This window comes from Phycodurus eques, chromosome 1 (assembly GCF_024500275.1).
Source record: "Phycodurus eques isolate BA_2022a chromosome 1, UOR_Pequ_1.1, whole genome shotgun sequence".
Lineage (NCBI taxonomy): Eukaryota > Metazoa > Chordata > Actinopteri > Syngnathiformes > Syngnathidae > Phycodurus > Phycodurus eques.
Window position 1 is genome coordinate 31,886,533 of NC_084525.1, and position 25,723 is coordinate 31,912,255.

The window sequence follows — 25,723 nt, forward strand, 5'->3', positions numbered from 1 at the left end:
TGCGAGGGCGGGTCCTGGATGGCGTTATAAACGTGCAGATAACCCAGAGACGACAAACTTTGTTGTTGTTTTCTTACTTTGGTCCGCGTTCACAATGCTCATCGGCCTGCATTGTTGATTGTGTGTGGCTTTAACAATCAGGTAGGAATCACAAACTTTATAAAACAAAGTCATTGACAAAATAACGTTGTTTATCATAAAGGCAAGTGAATCCGCTGGAGAAGCTTTCGGCGCAAAAACGAATATGCTGAAGCTTTATTTTAGAGCTGAGATATAGTGATAAAAGCCCACAAAAAATGCTGAAGGAAAAACAGAAGTAAATATTAGTAAAATAAATCACGAACCATAAATCAAAATCTTTCTTCTGCATTTTGGACATTTCGTTGAAGAAGTACCGTACTTCTCGTTCCCCCCCCCCCCAGGCAAATGCTGCGTTTATAGCTTTCGTCCACACGAGGGCAGACGTTCTTTGTTGTCCATGAAACCAGTTGAGCCACCCACTGTTAACTGTAAATATTCTTTTATACGTTGCTAGTTACATGTCTTCAGATAGTGGACAGCTCAGAAAGCAAGGTAACCAACTAACCAACCAACCAACTTTCTTTTCCAGTTTAAAGTAATCTAAAACATGAATGACTTGATTCAATTAAAGACAGGACGTAGACAAGTGCAAGCGGAGGTCATTGTGTCTTATTCAAATGCAGGCAAATGTTAAATTTTTAGGTTGTGACTTTTCACATTGTTTTCACTTGTCAATCTGTACAGTATTTGAATTGCAGGTGCGCTCTACTGTGTGTTTGTTTAGGAAAATCACTGCAGTTCCCCACCTGTCTTCACAACCTCCAGCAGTCAACAAACATCAACAGACAAAATACAGGTGATCTTGGGACAAATTGTTGTCAACTCTATTCAACTGACCTGTAGTAAGTTATTTATTTATTTATTATTTTTTTGCAACATTCTCCGGAGAATAGAGTCATTTACTTTCTGGATGCACCATACCATAGAGGTTTTCAAGTGATAAGGAATTTGAACCTTGCCTTAAGCAGATCTTGTGACTTTTTGCTGCTGTGAAGTGGCCACTTTACAGAAAATAGGAGATGGCTGAGAGGAAATGCACCAATACTGTCTCATGACAGAACAATGGTGAACTCTGTGTGACTGTAAGAGTCACTTGGGGCACAACATTCTTACTAAACATCACTGAGCACTGACTGAATTTTTTTACTGCTGGACTACTTCTCCTTCAGAGAAGAGATTTATTTCTCTCTAGATCCAATGCTGAACATTCACTTTAAATATTATCTTATTTAATACTTTGGGTTCCTACAGTATACAGAAGAGACCACATTTTTAAACATTTTTGTATGATAATAAGTTTATGATGTGTTTTTCCGTGGCACATGCTCAGTGTAGTTTAGGCTGCAAGCCATATTTTGTTTTGCGCTCACTCTCTCCGGTGAATGAACAGCATTGTGGCTTACTGGTTAAGTGGCACCACAACCATTCTGACAGAATTTTTTAAAAAGAAAAGATACGACAAATCTCTTTGATTTGTGGGCCACAGATCAAAGAGATCATCTGGTAGGTGTGCATTTTTTCCAAAACAGACCGAAGAAAAGTTGTGGAAAACTTTTAGAGGACAAATCAGGATTTACGTTGATGTGAGAGTTAATTTGAAGCTTTACAAATACAAAGGTAAGTTTATGTCTTCATGTTATGCATATGAATGTTACACAATATAATTATATTTGTAATGTGTTTTACGATTTTAAGACATGCTTTAAAATTGTTGTGAGTGAATGGAAATAAATACAGTATAATACAACCCCAATTCCAATGAAGTTGGGATGTTGTGTTAAACAAATAAAAACAGAATACGATGATTTGCAAATCATGTTTAACCTATATTTAATTTAATTCACTACAAAGACAAGATATTTAATGTGCAAACTGATAAACTTGATTGTTTTTAGCAAATAATCATTAACTTAGAATTCTATGGCTGCAACACGTTCCAAAAAAGCTGGGACAGGTGGCAAAAAAGACTGAGAAAGTTGAGGAATGCTCATCAAACACCTGTTTGGAACATCCCACAGGTGAACAGGCTAATTGGGAACAGGTGGGTGCCATGATTGACGCAAAGTTCAAAAGCCAGCATCTTTTTAGGGTATGGGGCTATGTGAGTGACAATGGCATGCGTAATTTACACATCTGTGAAGGCACCATTAATGCTGAAAGGTACATACAGGTTTGGGAGAAACATATGCTGCCATCCAAGCAATGTCTTTTTCATGGAGGCCCCTGATTATTTCAGCAAGACAATGCCAAACCACATTCTGCATGTGTTACAACAGCGTGCCTTCGTAGTAAAAGAGTGCGGGGACTAGACTGGCTTGCCTGCAGTCCAGACCTGTTTCCCATTGAAAATGTGTGGCGCATTATGAAGCGTAAAATACGACAACGGAGACCCCGTACTGTTGAACAGCTGAAGCTGTACATCAAGCAAGAATGGGAAAGAATTCCACCTACAAAGCTTCAACAATTGGTGTCCTCAGTTCCCAAACGTTTATTGAATGTTGTTAAAAGGAAAGGTGATGTAACACAGTGGTAAACATGAGCCTGTCCCATCTTTTTTGGAACGTGTTGCAGCCATAAAATTCTAAGTTAATGATTATTTGCTAAAAACAATAAGGTTTATCAGTTTGAATATTAAATATCTTGTCTTTGTCGTGTATTCGATTAAAGGTCGAACATAATTTGCAAATCATTCTATTGTTTTTATTTATGTTTCACACTTCATTGGAATTGGCGTTGTACTTAATTTATCAAGAAAAATTCATTTTTTGGTCTTATTCAGGCACATGGTGATGTATGAAGTCAGCGGGTCACCAATAACTGTTCTCACACACTTTCACTGTGACCAGGCCATGGAGGATTCGGAATTCTCTGAGAAAGGTAAGAAGCTGATGCTACTGCACCATGGAAACACACTTTTGTTTGAGAGTTTAGGTTTAGTTTATAACACTGTTCAGGCAACACAGTGGTGGATGTGGTCAGCATGTTTGCCTCACTCCAATGAGCCTCAAGTCTCACTTCTGACCGAGTTTGCCTATTCTCCCTATGCTTTTCTACCACCACTCTGGTTTCCTCCCACATTACAAAAAACATGCATGTTAGGCTGTGGTAGGCTCCATGCATCCGTCAACATGAACAGGATAAGAGAATAAATTGAGTAATGAATGAATGGATGACTACCTTTTCATATAAAAGACCAACACAGATTCATCTACATACATAAACTAGTTACAGTACACTACTGTGTAACCTTATGGGTCTTGTGGCCCCTGTCATTAATAGAAATCAATTACATAGACCGTTATAAGATTTTCACACGCTATAAAAGTCACAAATTTTATGGTAACTGAAAATTGGTGTGAAATACAACTTATGATCAAAACGAACCAGTCACACACTCTTGATTGCAATACAAGTGTAGGATGCTGTCGTATTAAGGTCATCCTGATGAAGCGTCTTTTTGGAGGAAACTGATCACAAAAGCAGCATCTCTCTCACTGTACTATTATACTGTCTCATACATTATGGTGAGTTGAGTTGGATCGGTTTAGTTTGACTTAAGTTGGCAAACCAGTCCAGTGTGACAAGGGATTTGTTTTTCGTTGTAATACATGGGTGATTATGTAACACAGTCACACAGTCACGAATGCTGCACTGTTTTAAAAGACTGTCCTTGCGAAGTTCAGCAGGGAAATTTTGGGACACTTTCTATAAAATAATTTGGGAGGATGAATTGCTTTGTTTTAAAACAACAGCAAACAAAAACATTAATATTTAATCGCATAAATATATTTCCTACGATTCCACCCCACCAAGATTTACGTTCCCTGTCATAGACAAACTTTTAATTTAATGCATTTTTCAGTTTATTCGCATAAATTCTAAATTATTAACTTTGAACAACCTGTTACATTTGTACTGTTAGTTAATGAATAACACAACTCCATCTGCATGGTATCCACATGAATGGGACCCAAGCCACACTACCAATGAAAAATAATAGAAAAGTGGCATCTCAGAGGAATAGATGCATTGATTGGATGTATAATGTAAGGTCTGACTGGCACCTGCATCTGAACAGCTGGGATTTCTCTCTGATTAGACTTGAAATTGCAATTATTTTCTGTATCAATAACACACGTTAATGAGACCATTTTTGCCAGGATCCCAATCGACATGCACTGTTCACTGTTTAGTATGAAAATCTGTGCTTGTTCTCCAGAAGGCTGAGTTGATCACGGTGCAGACCAACAGCTGTGCTACAAATCAGAGCCCATTTACTGGTGACATAGTCATTAAAGCCTGCTCATCTCATAAAACACAATGCACATGGTCAAATACCACTCACTCCATTCGCACTCATAACTCAGCCTACTGGGCACCCACTCACAAATCCCATTACCATTCCACACAATCCCTCACAAAGTTAAACTGAGCATGCAAACTAGAATGGGCATAATAATGATGATGATGATGATAATATCATAGAGGTAAAGATGTATATTTGGTGCGTAACAGCAGTGGTATAGAGTGTCACATTGTGTGTAATTATTGCTTTGTGATGCATCTACAAAAAAAAACCACAGAGTGGATATGGAATATAGTGGACACGCATGCTTGCATGTTATGAGTGGGAATACAGTGTGTGTCATGATTTCCCATACATATGAAATACTATTTTATAAAAAACATTTTTATTTATGTAGTTTTTATTTATGTCGTTTGCTCCACATGACTACCATTGTTTTGAAAACACATTTCAAGTGTCCCCTCTACTGCTCAAGAATACGTATTAGCACAGCTGGAATTATGTTTGTAATGGTGTTGGTGATACTTGAGAAGATTTTTGTATCTTTTCCTGATATACCATGGCCTTCAAATGCCCCCAAAGATAGAAATCAAGTGGTATGTGATCTGGGCATCTGAGAGGCCACTTCAGAGGAACACGCCAACCAATCCAAGCATTTGATATATAGCATAAAAAACATATCCCGGCCCACACCATCAGTTTACCTATACCTTGCATCTTCATCCGAAACATACAGTGAGGAGTATGTATTTTCTTTCTTCGTTTTTTTTTGTTGTAAACATTTTTGATTTGTAAAATTCAACAATGCGACTACTTCCTGGGCAAGTAAGGTTTCAATTATTTGTTCTTGTGTGTACATATATATAATATATGTATGTACATCAACTTGTGAAGCAACGCTCAGACAAGTGGGTTAGTCAGCCAATCAATGTATTTATTTAGACTTACACACATGATCACATGGCTTATGTGTCCAATCGGATGCATTTACACTCAAATTAGAAAGTGTAGTGCTCTACATTCTGGCTAAGCGGCTTGGCTTCGTATAGACGTCACAAAACTACTGTACATTTTAAGGACAACATCTCATTAGTTTTTGCCCAGACAAGGCCACGACGATATTGAGCCACTTTTAATTTTGTGATATCGTGATTATTGTGACATCCCTACTTACAACAATAATTTTTGTTTTACGCTTGTCCAATTGGTAACGTATGTTTTGATAGCTTGCCTGTGGCTATTTTTCACTTTCCCCGGGCAATCAGGATACCGTAAACTTTGAGCACTGATTAAGTGATGTTAAGCTTTTTCTGTATAGTGAACACCAATGGAGAGTAAAAGGTTTAACGTCCATAAAATCCAAAATATTTGGCCGATTTGTTTTAATATTTTTAGAGGCGGAAGTGGGCATAAGTAGAGATGTCCACATACATTTCGGTGACGATTGACGCAGTTCTCGGACAATAAGCGACACTAAGCTTTTTTATGTTAAGCATTTTAGATTATCCCTGAATGGGAAACACTGCTGTGGATGCTACACACGAACAACTGCGCAGAAAGTATTTTCTTTTTTTCCATTCTGGCCACCCGGGAAAAATCTCGGCACCCCCGATGGCCATTCCGTGTTGCACAGCTCCTTGGCAAGGCGTCTGACACCTCGACTTTCCCATTCATAGTGTGTGTGTTGAGGGGGTGTCAGCACGTTTTCATGTGATGTCGTGTGCTGCGTCAATGCGAAGAGCGTCTGACGCTCAGCGACGCGTCGTCGGATAGCAAAATGTTCTATTCTGGAGAGTTAACGCGGTGACATCAAAAAGCTCCTCCAGTGGGAGAGAGGCTGGTGGAGTGATTTCTGAGTGCTATTTTGGCGGACTTGTACTGTAAAGGGCAAGGGGGAAATGGAGGAAGGCATAATAAATGTCCCACTATTCCCAAACTTTGGGCCAGTAGAAAAATAATATTGCAAGACGTCTCTGTGGGAGGCTTTCAAACTTCTTTTCAAAGCTCCCACCTCAGCCTTAAATACACCTCACAGCGCTCTACCTGGAACTAGAAAGATCACAAACAAATTTAAACTTCAAAATGCTGCCATAAAATTAGTATGGGATATTCCCATTCTCTTTTTTTTTTTTTTTTTTCTTTTTTTTTTTTTTGCTGCTGCGTCACCTCCTCCTCCTTAAAATAAGTTTGGGCTTTCTTTTCCAACAATGACAAATATATATTGCCGAGTTGGGGTCAACTCAACGGGGGAAGGCCCCCTGGCCTCCTTCGAGGCTGTTGCGTCTCCACTTCCATATATGGAATGGCCATACCCCCGTTGGACACTCAAGAAGGAGAAAATGATCTATACAGGTTGGGCAGACAGAAGGATAGAGATGGGAAGGATGTGCAGCAGGTTAGGGTGATTAAGGATAGAGATGGAAATGTGTTGACTGGAGCCAGTAGTGTGCTGGATAGATGGAAATAACACTTTGATGAGTTGATGAATGAGGAAAATGAGAGAGAAGGGAGAGTAGAAGAGGCAAGTGTGGTGGACCAGGAAGTGGCAATGATTAGTAAGGGGGAAATTAGAAAGGCATTAAAAAGGATGAAAAATGGAAAGGCAGTTGGTCCTGATGACATTCCTGTAGAGGTTGGAAGCATCTTGGAGAGGTGGCTACGGAGTATTTGACCAGCTTGTTCAACAGAATTCTAGCGGGTGAGAAGATGCCTGAGGAATGGAGGAAAAGTGTGCTGGTGCCCATTTTCAAGAACAAGGGTGATGTGCAGAGCTGTGGGAGCTGTAGAGGAATAAAGTTGATGAGCCACACAATAAAGTTATGGGAAAGAGTAGTGAAGGCTAGACTCAGGAGAGAAGTGAGTATTTGCGAGCAACTGTATGGTTTCATGCCTCGAAAGAGCACCAAAGATGCATTATTTTTCTTGAGGATGTTGATGGAAAAGTACAGAGATGGTCAGAAGGAGAAAAAAAAAGCCTATAACAGAGTACCCAGAGAGGAACTGTGGTACTGGATGCGGAAGTCTGGAGTGACAGAGAAGTATGTTAGAACAATACAGGACATGGAAAAGGGCAGCAGAACAGTGGTGAGTTGTGCTGTTGGTGTGACAGAGGAATTTAAGGTGGAGGTGGGACTGCATCAGGGATCAGCCCTGAGCCCCTTCCTGTTTTGTGGTGATGGATAGGCTGACAGATGAGGTTAGAGTGGAATCCCCATGGACCATAATGTTTGCAGATGGCATCGTGATCAGCAGTGAAAGCAGGGAGCAGGTGGAGGAACAGTTAGAAAGGTGGAGGGATGAACTGGAAAGGAGAGGAATAAAGATTAGCCAAAGTAAGACAAAATATATGTGCATGAATGAGAGGAGTGGAGGGGGAAGAGTGAGGCGACAGTGAGAAGAGATAGCAAAGGGTGGAGGACTTTAAATAGTTAGGGTCAACAGTCCAGAGCAATGGTGATTGTGGTAAGGAAGTGAAGAAACGGCTCCAAGCAGGTTGGAACAGTTAGAGAAAGATGTGTTATGTGACAGAAGAGTCTCTGCTAGGATGAAGGGCAAAGTTTATAAGACAGTGGTGAGGCTGCCACATCCTGGCACTTCATATCAAAGATCCGCTGGTGTATTGCAACAACATAATGATGCTCCCTCAGTGGCATTAACGATAAAGACAGCTTGTGTGATGTAGATGGACCATTTGTACAAGAACCAAAAAAGGGACCTCTAAGGACACCGAGAGGCATTTTTTAGTTTTCATGGAAAAAGCATATTAAGCAATAATGAAATTTAATTTAGGACTCATAATGGTAAAGACATTTGCTATTAAAAATGTGAAAAATATCACTTTAGAATTTTTTTCCTTAGAAACAATTTTCACCTTTTGAATGAAAAGACCTGCCAATAATACAAATGCTCCAGTCATATTAGTGAAATTACTTGATTTTCATCTATCTATCTATCTATCTATCTATCTATCTATCTATCTATCTATCTATCTATCTATCTATCTATCTATCTATCTATCTATCTATCTATCTATCTATCTATCTATCTATCTATCTATCTATCTATCTATCTATCTATCTATCTATCTATCTATCTATCTATCTATCTATCTATCTATCTATCTATCTAATCTATCTGATATGCAGTCCTATTTGTAATCAGCAGATGTCACTGTTTCAAAGAGTTCAGTCACTGTCAGGTTTTTCCCTCTCTCCATCAACCTAAGTCCTAAACAAGCCTGAGCAGCAACAACAAAACCCCATATTTTTTGGGGGGGGGAAGAGGAGGGAGTGTCAGTAAAAAGTCAAATCTTTTTGCCACCTCTACGAACAGCATGTTTGCTGAACTGATTTCCAGCCTGCACATGATTAAGTTTCAAATGATTTCCCATTACCTGCTCTCAGTTGTCGTCTACTCCTCTGTGCTCATTTATAGTTATTAGCCGCCGCAGCCGTTACACTCATGTGTGCTGCACCTTGTTGACTTTAACCTCATTAGAAGGCCAAATGAAGATGACAAGTTGTGACATTAGACCACAGCTGGAACGAATGTGCCAGCCACTCACTCTCCAGCATAACCAATTTTTCTCTCCCCGCTTTCCACTCACGCATTGATTCGTTGGTCACTTATTTTACGGCTAAGGGTTTGATTTGTTTGCGGCAATATTGGAAATGTAGATGGGTATGTGTTTTGAATTGGATTGCACGCTTTGATGCTGAGATAGATTGTAAACTGTGATTTTTATTAAATCCTTCATTAGGATTCATCAGCAAGATTGAATCAGAGAAAGGTCACTGTGCAGATGCGCCCCCACCTCTCTCCTTTTTGCTCCATCTCCCCTTATGTATACCCTCCTCTCCTAGCTCCCTTGTTTCCCCCCACCTTGTTTCCACTTCCACACTAGAGCAGAGTGGACTGCATGGCTCTCAAACATCATTTATCCTTCATGCTCTCTTGAGGCCTCTCTTCCCTTGGTGGCCCTTGCCTGAAACACATTTGCGATGAAATCGGGAAAAAATTATCATCATGAGCCTGCGAGAGAAACACAAGGTGAAAGTGACATTAGCGTCAAACAACAACCACCTCCTCACAGCCACAGAGGCTGGCGCCAGTGGGACGCTGGTGCCACAAATCATTTGTATACTCTCATTTCTGCAAGCAGCCCATGATGTTGCTTACTGCTTAGCGAGCAGATGACTTTCAGAAAGAGGAGAGAATTGGAAGCGATGGGGAGATGAGGAAACAGAAGGGGGGGCTGATGAGAGTGAGGATGAGGGGAGGTGTGGCAATTTGCCGGCGTGAGGAGTTGGATCTGCAAATTGAGAGAGAAAATGTGTGCACCATATGTCAAGTTGTACAAAAGAGAGACATTCACCATGTGCCTATATTATGAGTGTATTGACGCTATTTGAGTTGCACAATGAAGCGTTTTGTGTTTGTTATTGAATAACCTTTGCCATTGTCTACACCCCTGCTATTATCATTGCATCCCCCCCCCCCCCATACCAAACAACAAAATGGGAAATGTGGTGCACATATTGTCAGTCGCAGTTTGGTCATCTTTGTCTCGCTCACATGTACAAGCACACACACCCTTCCCCCATCCCTACCCAGTGTGAGACATCATGATCCTTCTGGTACACTGACTATATCTTCATGCAGGCTGAGCATTGGTCCATGCAGGTGAACATGTGACACAGTTTCAAAAGATTATTATTTCACCTACACACACACACACACACACACACACACACACACACACACACAGACCTGCATCACCAGGCTTATAAAACAAACATAATACCTCCATGCACATGCATCCATACATACATACATATACACACTTTGCCTGCTAGTTCCACAGGGCTTTGTGTTTTGACTTTTCAGGAAATCCATGAAGTATTCATGGTCCAGTCATAGGGATCTGTATAATAGAAACCGCATCAGAGTGTGGAAGTGGAAATGCACTGCAAGCTGCTCAGTGGGACTCTGGTTGTGTTAAGCGATACATACTGGATTTTCTTGTGTGTTTTATATTTGTGGAACATATTTCCTCAAATCCTTTTGCTCTATTTAATGTTTTTATGTCTTCTGCTTTGTATATATTGGCTAGGCTAGGGTTACATGTATGCATTTGTGTTCCTGTTTTGTTGGAATTTGTGTGTGGGGTTGGGGGGTTTCCTTTTCATGCTTGCCTGCCTTTGAGAAATAAGTCCTTTTTCGTCATTATCTGAATCCCGTCTGAGAGTTGACTGTCTTGAACACACGGACACACTCACACACACGCACACAAAACACATAAACACATAAAGCTCAGTGTGACCCACATTTATTAGAGCTAACCCTGCAGGGCCTCCAGGGAGTTGCACGGGTGGGGTGTCCCCAAAAGGGTGCATCATGGCTGGCGCTTGATTCTGAGCTTTGCAACCTTTGAATTGTGAAGCTTCCATCGTTAAGAGGATTGGATTGATCACTACCACCAGGTTAAACTTTTCTTTGCCCGTTTTGTTTGAGCCTACTGCCACTTAGATAGTGAGATTAAAAAGTGATTCAACTGGCATTATGGATATACAGGGCCACAGCAATCTGGGCTGATGAAATTATTTGTTTGACATTAAAACATGAATATTAGAGTTAAGTCTTTTTTCCAGGTACTAACTGTACATCTAGCTCCTATAAACAAGTTAGGTGATAGCATTATTTGTGACAGAACATCAAATATTTCGGCAAATAGAAGATTGGAACAGACTAAAAAAAATAGGTTACAGAGAGTAAAACTTAATATTTAGTTGCAAAACCTTTGCTTGCCATGACTGCATTAAGCCTGTGCCCATTACCATCCCCAGATTTTGCATTCTTCTTTTGTGAAGCTTTTCCAGGCTTTTAACACAGCCTCTTTTGGTTGTTGTTTATTTTTGGGGTTACTCCCTTTAGTCTAATCTTGAGCAGGTAAATGCTTACTCCACAGGGTTTATTTCTGGAAACTAACGTGTCATGAGCTGTGCCCTGCAGTTCCCTTGTGGGAGCTTGGGTGGCGCTTTCCGCCCGTCTCGCCCTCTCGCCGTCTCTCTCTCTCTCTCTGTCTCTCTCTCTCCCCAGTAATCAGCACCACCTTGGCTGTGCACCTGTTGTCAATCAGCCTTCATCATCACCTGCATTTAATCCTGCCAGATCCAATACTCCACTGCCAGAGTATTAACGTTCACCTGGGTACTCCTTCCGTGTTCCCCGCCTTGCTGACCTCTTTCACCAGGCTGTCAAGCCATTCACTTGCTCACGCCACCACCTGCCGCACGCTCACTGTCTCGACGACCCGTAAGTACACCTCAAGGATTCACCTTCGAATCCCTTCTCAATAAGCCATTCTTCACAAAGCTTCTTCAGCCTTCGCCTGCTTCCGGGTCACGTTAAAATCGCATAGTGACAACTTGGCCACAATAAACCTTCCACTTCTTGCCCCTGATGAACTCCTTGGTTGTTTTGGCCATGTGTTTTGTGTCATTTTTCTGTGGACATGTGTTTTCACTTTGTTGCAGCCATTGTGTGTTACATCATCAATGAAGCCTGTCCCAAAAAGAGCCATACTGAGTTTGACAGGTGAGTATGTCATTCTTTTTCCAAACCTTAGCCTTTCCTTCACTTTGTAAGGGTTAATCTAGGTCTTTTTCATCCATTTAACTTTGTCCCAGATTTTGTTTAGGTCTGTCTGTGTATACCTTTCAGAAAATTCCAGCCTGGCCTTACTATTCTTCTTGCTAATGAGGATTAGTTTTCATCTTCTAGTGTTTCTGCTATAATGTTATTTATGATGGCTTCTGGTAACAGTAACTTGTGATAACTTCACTCATGCACTCTGGAGGTTATTGGTGATTTCACAAACTGCTGTTTTAGCTTTCCTTTACAGCTCTCAAAATGTTTCTCTTGTCAACTGCTGTTTTCCTTCATCTACCCATTCAACATCTGTCACTTAGTGCACTAGTAGTTTATTTCTTTTTCACGGCTTTCCAAATGGTTTGTGCTATTTATGTTTGTGCCTTGGCTCTGATTGATTTTCTATCTTCTCGCTGGTTCACAATTGCTGCTTCACACACACAAAAAAAGGGTGGATTCAAACAAAAGTTTTTCAGATCCAGATACAAATACAAACCCCAATTCCAACGAAGTTCAGACGTTGTGTGAAATGGAAATAATTACAGAATAAAATGATTTGCAAATCCTGTTCAACCTACTGTATATTCAATTGAATACTCTATGAAGACAAGATATTTAATGTTCAAACTGATAAACGTAATTGTTTTTTTGTGCAAATATACACTCATTTTGAATTTGATACCTGCAACACGTTCACAAAAAGCTGGGACAGGGACATGTCTAGGTGTCATCCTCGACAGCACACTCTTCTTCCAAGCACATATAAGCAACATCACACGGTTTGCATACTTTCCACTTGTGAAACATCAATCTCCTCCATCCAGCCCTTACCCCCCCACACTGCTGCTGTTCTTGTTCATAGCCTCATCCCTTCCCACCTGGACTATTGCAACTCTCTCCTGTTAGGTCTCCCCAACAAGTCACCAAAAAAAATACAGCTTCTCCACAACTCGGCTGCCTGTATTCACCACATCACTAAAGCCCTCCAACAACTCCCTGTCCCATACCGCATCCATTATAAAATACTGATCTGCACCTTTAAGGCCATCAATAACCCCGCCCCGCCATATCTTTTTGACGTCCTTCATGTTGCTATACCCTCCCGCTCTCTCAGATCTTCGTCCTTCATCCATTTCACCATCCTTTCTGCACGTCTGTCCAATGTGGGGGACAGAGCCTTAACCACTCTGCCCCCCATCTTTGGAACTCACTACCAGCTGACCTCTGAAACACAGACTCGTTAACCCTCTTCAAATACAAACTCAAGACACTCATATTCCGGTGCGCCTATTCACTTTAACGTTGCCCATATCAGTTGCTATTTTAATGGATGTTTTATGTTCTTTTATTTTATTATTATTTTTAATTTCTTTAAAATATGTTTGTACAGTGACGTTGAGTGGCTTGAAAGTCGCATTTAAATAAAATGAATTATTATTATTATTATTGCATTACCTTTTAACAACACTCAATAAGCCTTTGGGAACTGAGTGAGGATCTTAATTGTTGAAGCTTTTTTTGGTGGAAGTCTTTCCAATTCTTGTTTGATGTACAACTAAAGTTGTTCAACAGTCTGTGGTCTCCATTTTCATATTTTGAGCTTCATAGTGGCTTGAAAGACGCATTGAAATAAAATTAATTATTATTTCATTGTTTACCCCTGTGTTACGTCACCTTTCCTTTTAACACTCAATAAGCATTTGGGAAATGAGCTGAGGACACTAATTGTTGCTTTTCTTCACTAATTGGACTTTTCTTCCCATTCTTGCTTGATGTACAACTAAAATTGTTCAACAGTCCGGGGTCTCCATTGTCATATTTTGCGCTTCATAGAGGCTTGAAACTCGCATTTAAATAAAATGAATTATTATTCATGTGTGTGTGTGCTTTGGTAACGATCAAGACAAGGATGGATTACATGATAGTTTGAAACAAATGTTGTTTTCTTTTTGGCTGGTGTCTTTGGACTACATTTAAACACATTTATATATTTGCTGCCATTAGGTACCATCCAAAAGCATGGGATTTCTTTTCATTGTTATGTGGATGACTGTCAGATCTATGTCCCACTAAAGAAAAAGGACGCCTTGTCCTTAAAGCCTCTTTTGTTATGTCTTGAGGACATTGAAGCCTGGATGGCATTGAACCTTTTGCATTTTAACGATAAGAAAACAGAAGTTATGGTGTTTGGTCCCAGTGACCCTTGTAAATCTCCCCTGTTGACTTGGGCCCTTTGACACACTACCAAAAGCCAGCAATCTCAAACTTTGGTTTTAAACTGGATGGGCAAATTGGTGCGGTTGTTAAGGCCATCTTTTTTCATCTCAGGCACGAAAGTAAAGCCTCTTCTTTCACAACAGTACTTTGAAACAGTAATCCATGGCTTCGTTATATCTCGTCCGGATTACTGTTATGCACTTTATTTTGGAGTCAGGCAGTCCTCCCTGAAACAACTCCTGTTGCCTCAGAATACTGCTGCTTGCCTCCTAACTGGACCACGTAGGAGGGAGTACATAACCACAATTCTGGCTTCCTTTCACTGACTTCCTGTATATTTTAGAATCTGTTTTAAGATTCTTTTGTTTTTAAAGCTTTAAATGATCTCGACCCACCTTAAATCTCTGCTCCACCCCTACACTCTTGTACGTTGCCTAAGGTCAGCTGACCAGACGCTCCTGGAGGTGCCGAGGACTAAACAAAGGCTCAGAGGGGATACAGCTTTTTCCAATGCCGGTCCATCTCTGTGGAATTACCTCTCCCTAAATATTAGACAATGCCCCACACTGTTTATTTTTAAAACTTGTTTCAAAGCAAATTTAGCAAATATAGCCATTTCATACACAAGGTAACTCAATCATGTAAAGCACATTTTACATGGTTAAAAATATTTAAAAACAAAGTAAAAAACTGCTTATAAAGACTTAAAACAAGCAGAAAAATAAAAAGTACAATTAAAACAGCATACACTGCAAGAAATATCATCGGGCAGGAGGCGGGTTACACCCTGAACTGGTTGCCAGCCAATCGCAGGGCACATAGAAACAAATAACCATTCACACTCACATTCACACCTGCAGGCAATTTAGAGTCGTCAATTAACCTACGATGGGAGGAAACCGGAGTGCCTGGAGAAAACCCACGCAGGCACGGGGAGAACATGCAAACTCCACACAGGTGGGGCCGGGATTTAAACCCCGGTCCTCAGAACTGTGAGGCAGATGCTCTCACCAGCCGGTTACCATGCCGCCGGACCTAAACCATTTAGTGATTTATAGAACAGTAGCAGAACTTTCAAATCTATTCTAAAGACAACTGGGAGCCAGTGTAGAAACTTTAGAGTTGGAGTAATATGCTCTGACCTCTTTGTTCTGGTCAGAACCCGAGCTGCAGCATTCTGAATGAGCGACAGCTGTTTAATGCTCGTTTGGGTTAGAAGACCTTTTTCCAGTTAGAAGACCATTACAATAGTCAAGTCTACTTGAGATAAAAGCATGGATGAGCTTCTCCTGGTGTGCTTGGCACATGCAAGCTTTCATTCTGGATATGTTCTTCAGATAGTAGAAGTCAGTTTTAGTAATTGATTTGATATGCCTGTTGAAAGTCACCAAGGTTTCGGCCTGTCTGTACACCAAGGTTTCGGACTTGTTTTTTATTTTATTTTTATAGAGCGACTCCAGGTATTTACTAACAGCAATGCTCTTTTCTTTATTGCCAAAAACAATTATCTCAGTTTTGTTGCGATTTAATTGAAGAACATTTTGCCTCATCCTGTCTGTTTTAGACAGTGACACCTATTTTTATTCTTTGGTTTTCAACTCTGCCTTAGACTCTGCACTGTTTTGTTTTTAACGTCGCTATTAATCTGTTTTAGTTTGCCCTGTTTTAAAAAAAAAATGCTTTTTGAATAAAGTTGAGCAGAGTTTTTGACTGTGACTGCAAATGGTTGTTTGTTTGTATGTGCCCTGCGATTGGCTGGCAACCAGTTCAGGGTGTACCCCGCCTCCTGCCCGATGACAGCTGGGATAGGCTCCAGCACGCCCGCGACCCTAGTGATTTGAAGCGGCTCAGAAAATGGATGGATGGATGAGTTATTTATACATATATGATATCATACCTGTAAACATGAAAGAAGCCCAAACACTGTCTATTGTGAGCTATGTGGTGACATCTGTAAAAAAAAAAAACAAAAAAAAAAAAAAAAATGTTTAAAGTTCCTATGGGTTCTTTGAAACGGTCCCCTTCCCCAGAGGCGGAAGTGCTTTTACCTGGTTTGCCGAAATGCAGAAGTAGTTTGTGTACACACTATACCGGATTAACCTGTTCACATGTGGAATGTTCCAAATTGTTGTTTTTTTTTCCGCATACCTCAACTTTTCTTGTCTTGTTTTGCCCCGGGCCCAGCTTTTTTTGAATATGTTACTGGCAACAAATTCCAAATGAGAGAATATGTGCAAAAAAAAAAACCAAAATAATAAAGTTCATAAATATCTTGCAGTGTATTCAATTGAATGTAGGTTGAAAATGATTTGCAAATAATTGTATTCTGTTTTTATTTACATTTTACACAGCATTCCAACTTCATTGGGACTGGGATTTGTACCTACAAATAAAAAACCTAAATGGTGATCTTTTTTCTTATCAATCTCTAAAAAGTCAAAATTTTTTTTGATGTCTACAGGAAATAAATAATATAATATATCACCGTTGCATACTTCTGGAGGAGAGTGCATGTCAAATTATTTCAGTCATGAATACTGTTGTGTCCAAATAATCAAAGAACATACATTTATATTGACAATAAATAACCATTCATATTCAGTATATAATGTTGGAGCAAACATTTGATTTGAGCTGCATGATACCAAAAGGGGCACTGATGGTGTAGTGGTGCACTCGCCTGACTTTGGTGCGGGCAGCGTGGGATCAGTTCCCACTCAGTGATGGTGTGAATGTGAGTGCGAATGGTTGTCCGTGTCTATATGTGCCCTGCGACTGACTGGTGACCAGTTCAGGGTGTAGTCTGCCTTTCGCCCGAAGTCAGCTGGGATAGGCTCCAGCGCCCCGTGACCCTAACCAGGATAAGCGGTGTTGACAATGGATGGATGGATGGATACCAAAATGAGGGATGGTTAGGAGTATAATAAAAAAAACAAAAACTAAATCTATAACTGTTTATTTAATAGTGGAACTTTGAAGATCTCTATTGTAAACAATTATACATGGGTGTTTGTTTAATGGTCTGACATGATCCATTCATCCATCCATCCATTTTCTACACCGCTTATCCTCACTATGATCCAGTAAGTATAATTTCCAAAATGAGTGCATTATATACAGTATATTCAATGATAAAATGTCAATAGTTGTGCTCTTGGTAACAGTCATGATGGATGTCTACGCTCCTATGAGTATAGTGTAGTTACTATGCGTGTTCAGATATTTTTAAGTATAGCGTTATTAGTAGTGTCATGGTTAAGATGAAAAGTATGCTGCTGGCATGGGATCTATTCCCATTTACTGCCCATTACAATTGCTCTGTGATTGACTGGCGGCCAGGCCACACTGTAGTCTGCCCATTGCCCCAAGTCATCTGGTCCAGCCCCTGCGGTGATGCTAAAGTTGTATACAAAATTGATTGATTTTTAAATGTGCATCCTGTATATTTTTTAAGTCCAAAAATACAATACTTTATGGCTTCATACTGTATATTGTTCCACCTACCCATACTGCCATTGAGAGATTTCTTTCAAGATGTGCTGAAAATTCTCAGCTGTGACAACATTCTTATGGACAAAACATGCCATATCAAGAATTAACATTACATCCTGGCATACCGTGCATTAGGATAGAATAGGTTTTTATTGTCATTGTTGTAGAACAATGAAAAGCAATTTAGCTGCTCACAGTTTAGCAGCTATTAGTTAAGCAGCTTTTTTAAAGGGTAAAGCACACCAAACTATAGTCAAGTCAATTTTATTTATACAGCAGAAAAACACACGTTATCTCGAGGCACTTTACGTATGGAGCAAGTCTCGAACTATGCTCTTCACACATTAATAACCAGAGTGAACCCCGCAGTATAGTACTTTATATTTCAGAAAATAACTGCAGTAAAACTACATACAAAACCATATACTGTACAACAAGGTGTATAATATAATTAGTAATATTAGGGCCCAAACACGGAGAGGCCTTAGTTTACAAGACCTGGATTATTTACGTAACTGTAATGAACTTAATTCCATTTGAAATTACATTGCATTACATTACATTGTTCCCATTTAGTGATGATGTGAATGTGAGTCTGAATGGTTGTATTTCTTGTTTTCTTGTTTGATTGACTGGTGACCAGTCCAGAGTGTAGTCCGCCTTTTGCCCAATGTCAGCTGAGATAGGCTCCAGCTCTCTGCAACTACAAAGTGGATTGATGGATTCCAGGAGTTGGTCGCATATTGCAATTAGAGCTGCCAGAGAAATTGTTTCACGGTCCACATATTGCATCATTAATCTACTAAATCTCCTTATACTGTTTTCTCCATTTCAGTTTTACCTGTGTATTTGTATTTAATCAGTAGTGGCTAAAGGAGTTAAAGGTCTTTTGTTGTTGTTGTTGTTGTCAATAGTTGTGCTCTTGGTAACAGTCATGATGGATGTCTACGCTCCTATGAGTATAGTATAGTTACTATGCGTGTTCAGATATTTTTAAGTATAGCGTGATTGGTAGTGTCGTGGTTTAGCTGAAATGTTTTTTTTTATTTTCTGTTTTGATGACAAAGTTGACAAATACAGGCAGATAGCAGGTGTTTGTTTGACACAGTTGACAGAAGAAAAAAAGCTAATGTCCTATCAATGTGGAATGTATCATACAATGTTTAAAAAAGCACTTTGCGTAAACTGAGGCGCCACACAGGTGTCTTGTTTGGCAACAGAGGAGCCCTTGTGACAAACAACATTTTTCAACCAGGGTTGAGAATAGGAACTTTGATAGCTGTAATTTGGGGCCTTCCTTTATCAGACCAGGTGGGTAAAGTTTTGTGTTCTAACTCACAAACGTGATGGATTTGAAAGCACGGACGGAGTGACTTCAGTATACACACTGAGCTCTTTTGCTCTTGTGCTCTTCAGCCCTCATGAATAATTCTGCAGTGCTGCTTTTCAATGCTGTTGTTGTTGTTGTCTGCTGTGGTGTCACTCCTGTCTGAGAGAGGTGGCGGGGACAGAGGACTCTTTACACTTCAGTCCCTTCTGCACTTTCATTCAGAGGCACAGGAAGCAGCAGGAAGAAAGGGAGGGAAGTCATGTCTGGCTGACTAGCATAATGGCCTGTTTGTGCCCTTGCACTAGTTTGGAGTGAGGAGAAGAAGCCGAGACAGGCAAGCAGGTAACAACCAAAGTCAGTAGTGCAGACCTTTTAACCTTTTATCTACTATCTGCTAGGCTAAAACAACGTAAAACTGTTGTCTGCCAAAGGGATGGCACATTTATACAAAAAAATTATATAAATCCACACGCACGCACACACACAGACACAAATACATTCTGTACATATACACAAATGCATGCGAAATGTATTATTACATACAACATATACTGCTTCTATAGGAGTTTAAATGGAGCTTTGTTATTCCAATTAGAATCGGTTTAGAAGCCCAAACCAAATGAAAATGCTCCATATAAATACCTCAATTGGAATAAACAGGCCATATCCGAATGGAATTTAATTTGGTTTCACAGGGTTGGAATATTCCTTTTGCCAACCCGATCAGAATTAAATTTTAGTTTTGTAAACCGTGAATCAGAACGGTGCTGGGCTGCGCTCTGTCTGCGCATACTCTGTCTTGATGTACTGTAAATGTGTGGCGAATTCATCATTTATGCACGTAAATATGGCGGTTTCCAACCAGAGCTAGTATGCGATGGAGATTATGTTTGTAACTACTAAATCTGTTTTTGTCAGGCTGTTGCTTTAATAAAAGCGTAAAAACAATCTCAACTACTCTGCTAAATAGAGGACTGACCTCCATCTTTATAAATTATGTGGCGTTTATGTTGAATTGACAAAATTAATTACATGAACCTGTATAGGGTTTAATTTATTCTTTTGTGTATTCTTTTATTGTTCCATAACTCTGGTGTAACTTCTCTAAGATGTGCAACCTTGCTAAAAGCAGCAAGCCATTCTTTGTCACGTACGTGGTTAGGGCGAAGGCGAGGAACGCAAGGTGGACCCAATTGCAGGGAAGCAGGAGTGCAGGAGTCTCAAAATAATATTTAATCTTAAAAAAACGGAAAACAAGGATATTGGATAAAGCAAAACTGAACGAAGACCCACAACAGATAACCAAACCAAAGTAACAAAGAAACACTTGAACATCTAAAACTGGAAACAAACTATGACCTGTGAGTAAGACATGGAATAGATGGGGAAAATGACACCCTACAATGACATACCACAATGATAAAGACAACTGGCGACTATGACATCGACAATGAACCGACAAGAACTGAAAGAAACCAGGGAACTAAATACAAACAAATTGACGAGACAACGAGGAACCCCTGGACAAGACACGAGTGGCTGGAGAGAGCTGATTGGTCGACACAAGGTAGACGAGAACAGGTGGACACGACAACCTAATGAGCACACGACAAACATGGAACAAAACTAAACACAACCCAAACCAAAACACAGACCATGACAGTCTTATACAAGGACATTTCCATGTGAGATACAACAGCTGGCTGGGTAGCTGATGTGAATCTCTCTCATTGAAAACTACTAGAACTGAAAAAAGGAACTCCTTAATCTTGGGCACTCTGGCTCGGAGTGTGCTGAGGGACCGGGCGAGTAGTATCTATGCCTGCTCTGCTCCTATCTTCACCTCCCCTCCATCTCTCTCTCTCTCTCTCTCTCTCTCTTTCCCCTCTCTCTCTCTCTCTCTCTCTCTCTCTCTCTCTCTCTCTCTCTCTCTCTCTCTCTCTCTACTATGTAAATAACTCTTTGTAATAAAACACCCACAAAGACAAGATTGCTTTCATTATTGGGCAAAGGAGGAATTTCCAAGTCAATGTCGATGCGGGCATGTCACGTGGCTTCACATTGCTTTACAAGACATGTCTACACAAACAAAGAAATTCTAGCCTACTATTTCACTTTCATTAACACACAAGGTAGGTTAGGGAAAACAGACCCGCAAAAGAAAAAAAAAAGGGAATAGCCTTGAAGTCAGTACATTCCTGAAATAACAAACCCATTTCACATACAATATGATTCGCCTTTTAGTGGAGTAATTTAAGATACGGGTGGCACGGGGGTGCACATTTTAACGCTACAAAAATGCGCCCACACGCATACACACACAAACACGCATGCACACACACACACACACACACAAACCCCTGGCTATCTTACGCGGGGCCAAACACACCCATCCCACCCACTGTCGGCAAATGAGTTTGGTAAGGAACTCTCCGTTCACCCTAACCACTCCATGATGATCAGACATGTGATATGGTGCTTTGACAGGAAGCAATGTGACTACTGTATATGCAAATGATCAACACGGTTTTTCATATTTTCATTTGATTTGATCTGAATTATTATTATTTTGTTTTAATTCCCATTTATCTTTATCTCACTATTAGTGGTTGAAAAAAAATAAGACTTTGCTGAAATTATATATAAAAACTGGCACGAAAAGGGTTCACTGCAGGGACAACGGTGGCAGGGCACAACTCATTTGGGGGGGGCATGCGCAGGCCACGCCCTCTCAAATGAGTTACTGTGCCCCCTCCCGCCCCTCCAAATGAGTTGTGCCCCATGACACTGACACTGATTTGCATGTTAATAGTTTAAAGTGTTAATACAACATTTCAGTATGACGTCACAAGTTCTTCCGGGTGGCAAAGGACGACGCAATCTAGTAAACAAACCTTCATTTCACTTGACTAAGGCAGAGTGATTGAGAGAACAGAGTAAACCTATACAGTTTTAATGTTAAGTGTCAGTCAAAAAGCCTTTTGTCACCCAAATAAAATGGCGGAAACAGGATGTTGTTATGACTCCAGCAAAAACCGCAGTCAGCGTGCGATCGTGTACATTATATTGTCAAAAAAAAAAAAAAGTGTGTCCACATTGAACAGTCACCCAACCTCGTTGCGTCCGGATCAATGCAGCATAGGTCAAAGGGGGAATGCTTTTTGCACACTATTTTGCACCACCCCAGCTACCTACGAACTACAGCTAATGCACCTGAAGATGATGCCGGGTCGCGGAGGCGAACATCACTAATCATTGCCTCCATGGCGGTGAATAAGCTGCACTCATGAGAAGTATTGTTATCATGAAGTAACTACCATGAGAAAGATGGGGACGCTATGCTAATTGCTAAACTATCGTGACATGAAGTTGCAAAACACTGAAAATAAGTGATAAGGGTGATACAGAGCACTTGTCATATACAGTAGGTCTGGATGGAACCACATTATAGTGGAGAGGATCATAAAAAGAGAATATGATGTCTGCACAAATCTGTGTTCTCTAATAGGAGCACACCCCTCTGTACCTTGCCACTTTAAAATAAAACTCTATTTTGGGAGGGGGGTCAGGGTACAGAGGTGTGTGCTCCTGTTAGAGAGATTTTGCTGAAATAAGCAGGAACCTCCCTAAAAAAGACGTTCGGATGGCAGAATATCCATTCGTTCATCCATTTTCTTCCGCTTATCTAATATCGAGTGGGCAGGAGCTTAAGCAGGGAAGCAGAGACTTCCCTTTCCCCAGCCACTTCATCCAGCTCTTCAGGGGGGATCCTGAGGTGTTCCCAGGCCAGCCCAGAGCCGTAGTCTCTCCAGCGTGTCTTGGGTCGTTCTTGGGGCCTCTTCCCGGTGGGACGTGCCCAGAACCAGATGACCATGCCACCTCATCTAGCTCCTCTCGATGTGGAGGAGCAGCAGCTCAACTCTGAGCCCAGATGACTGAGCTTCTCACCCCATCTCCAGTACTAAGTTCCCACCGGATGTGAAAGATCGCTTTGCCTCGCATCGCTCGCTTAAGTTTGATCGCGGGGGTAAAAAATACACATTAAATGCGCATTTGCTTCATGAGCGCCGTAAGCGCGGAAGAGGCTGGGCGTCTCCTCCGGGAGGCGAAGACAGCATTTCCCCTGCCATACACGAGCAGCAATAGACGACCCTTTGACCTCTATTGTGGCTCTGTACTCGTGGAAGCCCAAACCTCTTCTGAATGCCGAACGCTGACATCCTTGGGTCCTCAACACCACCCAGAGGTGCACACAGCTTGGTGAATTTCACCACCTTCTCCAGGAGCTGCTTCTGCATTACTGCAGCTTCCAGTGCTACATGAGGCTAACCTGTGCCCAGTTTGACAACCTGTTGGCTCGAATCGCTCCAAGGATTTCCCTACAAACTACTTCAGGCGTTCCAATCTCAGCTATCAGCTATACCTGTCCATTTGTCTCTGGTGAGTGGCGATTTCATGTCATTATTTGGTGTGTCACAATAAATTAAGGTTCACTCCATCTACTGAGTCACACACTGCAGGTTCACTACAAAGCTAATAAATGTATCAAAAATGATGTTAAAATAACTTCATCATGCGGCCAAAATGTAAAAAGCAATGGACTGATGAAAGGAATGGCATGAATTTGGTCGTATCGATTACATTATCTGATCAACAGTCGTACACATCTCTGAACTGAGTACAACTTCAACATTCTATAAGGTTACCGGAATTTTTTATTGTTTTATTTATTTTGGAAAGTAGCAATATATATACCTATCAATAAAGTACTACAACCACTAGCAACACGTTTTATATATTTGTTTGATGTACTGTATTCAATATATATATATGTACGGTCATGATGTAGTTATTTCAACATCATTTTGACTACATAACAAGGCGGTACACTTTTTCTTTCCTCCCCCTGAATTGAGACTGTTTGACATGAAAAGTTCCTGTTCCTGTTTTAGGTCAATTAGGATTTAAAAAACTATTTCTGTTTGCTAAATACTGGAATACTGAGGATATGAGTTTATTTTTTTTGGAGGTGCCAATGTTTTCAGCCATGACTGTATGTGATTATCATCATTATGTTTTATGTATCTAGACTACTATAGTAGCCGTGGTCAATTTAAAGGTTTTATGTGCTGCCGGTACTCATTCAGTTTTATGTGCTGCCGGTACTCATTCAGGACCATGGCAAACACTATTTTCCGTGTTGGGGGCTCCACGATATTCCCTGGTGTGGCAACAGCGATTTCGGACTGCCTGGTGGATGACTTCATGGCTGTGCCCACCACAGAGGAGTGGAAGAAAGTTGCTGAGGGTTTTGAGGAGCGGTGGGATTTTTTTTCTGCCGTGGTCCTCCAAGCCCCTGCCAATTCCGGATCCCAGTTCTACAACTTAAGAGCCACCCACACATACATCAAAATTCCTGCAATATTACTTTATCACCACCAAAATTATTGCACCTATTTGTATACACAATGTCAACAATTAATTTGCATATCATAATAAATATTGTCTGCTTATATACAGTATTTTATCCATGATATATTGTATTTAATTGATTATATTATATTGTGAGACAATAAAGCATCACTAAATAGGTACACTGTAAAATGTATGGTCTGCATTTAGCAGGTAACCAAACAAAATTGTTTGTACACTGCAGTTAAATACTGAACTAAACCTGATGACATGACATCATGACATAAGGTAAGGCACATAAGGTTGTTTATGTATGTAATAACTATTTTTGTCTGGAAAATGTAAAAGATAAAAATTAGTAAAATAAAGTGGTTTTATTCTTTAAAAAAGAAAATTTACTTTTTAACTAAACATCCATCTAGAACCAAAAAAAAAAAGTATAAAAGCCTGAATCCTTCCTGGAAAAGATTGCCACCCGGACATTATTGATCCAATTTAGAGTAAATGTTCTCTGTTCATACATTAATTTATGAATTTGAAAGTTTATAAATTCCTTCCACTCTGGTGGCAAACTTTTCAAGGAAGGAGTCATGCTTGTCATGAACAGCGTATCCTTGCAGTGAGGTTCCAGTGAAGGAACCTTTGTACGCTCCTTCAGGAGACGGAGATGATGCTAATCAATATTCTCCTCAATTCCTCTGCTCCGTTTACATTTTCCTGAATGAAATGAAAACATTTTGTTCTATAAAGCAGTAAAGGTTTTTTTTTTTTATTATATCAATAATGCATTTTATTTTGGGTTCCTTTCATGTCAATGTCATCTACACTGGGTTAAAACAATATAAAATTAATACATTAACAATAAAAGACAGCAACAGTACACAAGAATCAATAATAGATAAGTTGTTAAACATTTATGACTATAACCTAAAATATTGAATTTCAAGCCCAGACAATAATAATAATAATAATAGAAAAAAGCCCAGACAAAAATAAAAAAAATTAACCCAAAAGGAAAAGTATGGAATACAGTACTACTCATTGTGAAAAGCATACCATAATTGCATATACAGGTAGTACACTTGTACCCTATAAAATTCAATCCAAATGTTTCATGTACATACCCCCAGGCAGACTTTGAGGTGGGGCAGAGGCAGCAGCCTCCTGTTCTCCTTGAGCCTCCTCCTGTTTCCCCTCATCTGTCCGATAAAGTTAATCTGTAAATAGAAATAAAT

The 25,723-nt window shown here is 40.2% G+C and overlaps 1 protein-coding gene across 9 annotated transcripts in view; it reads left to right on the top strand.

The window, feature by feature from the left end:
• The first annotated feature begins 52 nt into the window (after positions 1 to 52).
• The window catches only part of LOC133408832 (myelin transcription factor 1-like), a 155,593-nt gene continuing 129,922 nt past the window's right edge, over positions 53 to 25,723 (top strand). For 6 of the 9 annotated variants that reach the window (XM_061688105.1, XM_061688166.1, XM_061688156.1 and 3 more), the window contains exons 1-3: positions 53 to 141; positions 806 to 923; positions 2,861 to 2,958. In XM_061688105.1, the coding sequence (XP_061544089.1) occupies positions 2,865 to 2,958 (94 nt within the window). In that variant the 5' untranslated portion in view covers positions 53 to 141; positions 806 to 923; positions 2,861 to 2,864. Of the gene's footprint in view, positions 142 to 805; positions 924 to 1,411; positions 1,699 to 2,860; positions 2,959 to 11,637; positions 11,702 to 11,922; positions 11,984 to 25,723 lie in introns of those variants that run through there. The other 3 variants (XM_061688115.1, XM_061688125.1, XM_061688140.1) reach the window with 3 other exon arrangements.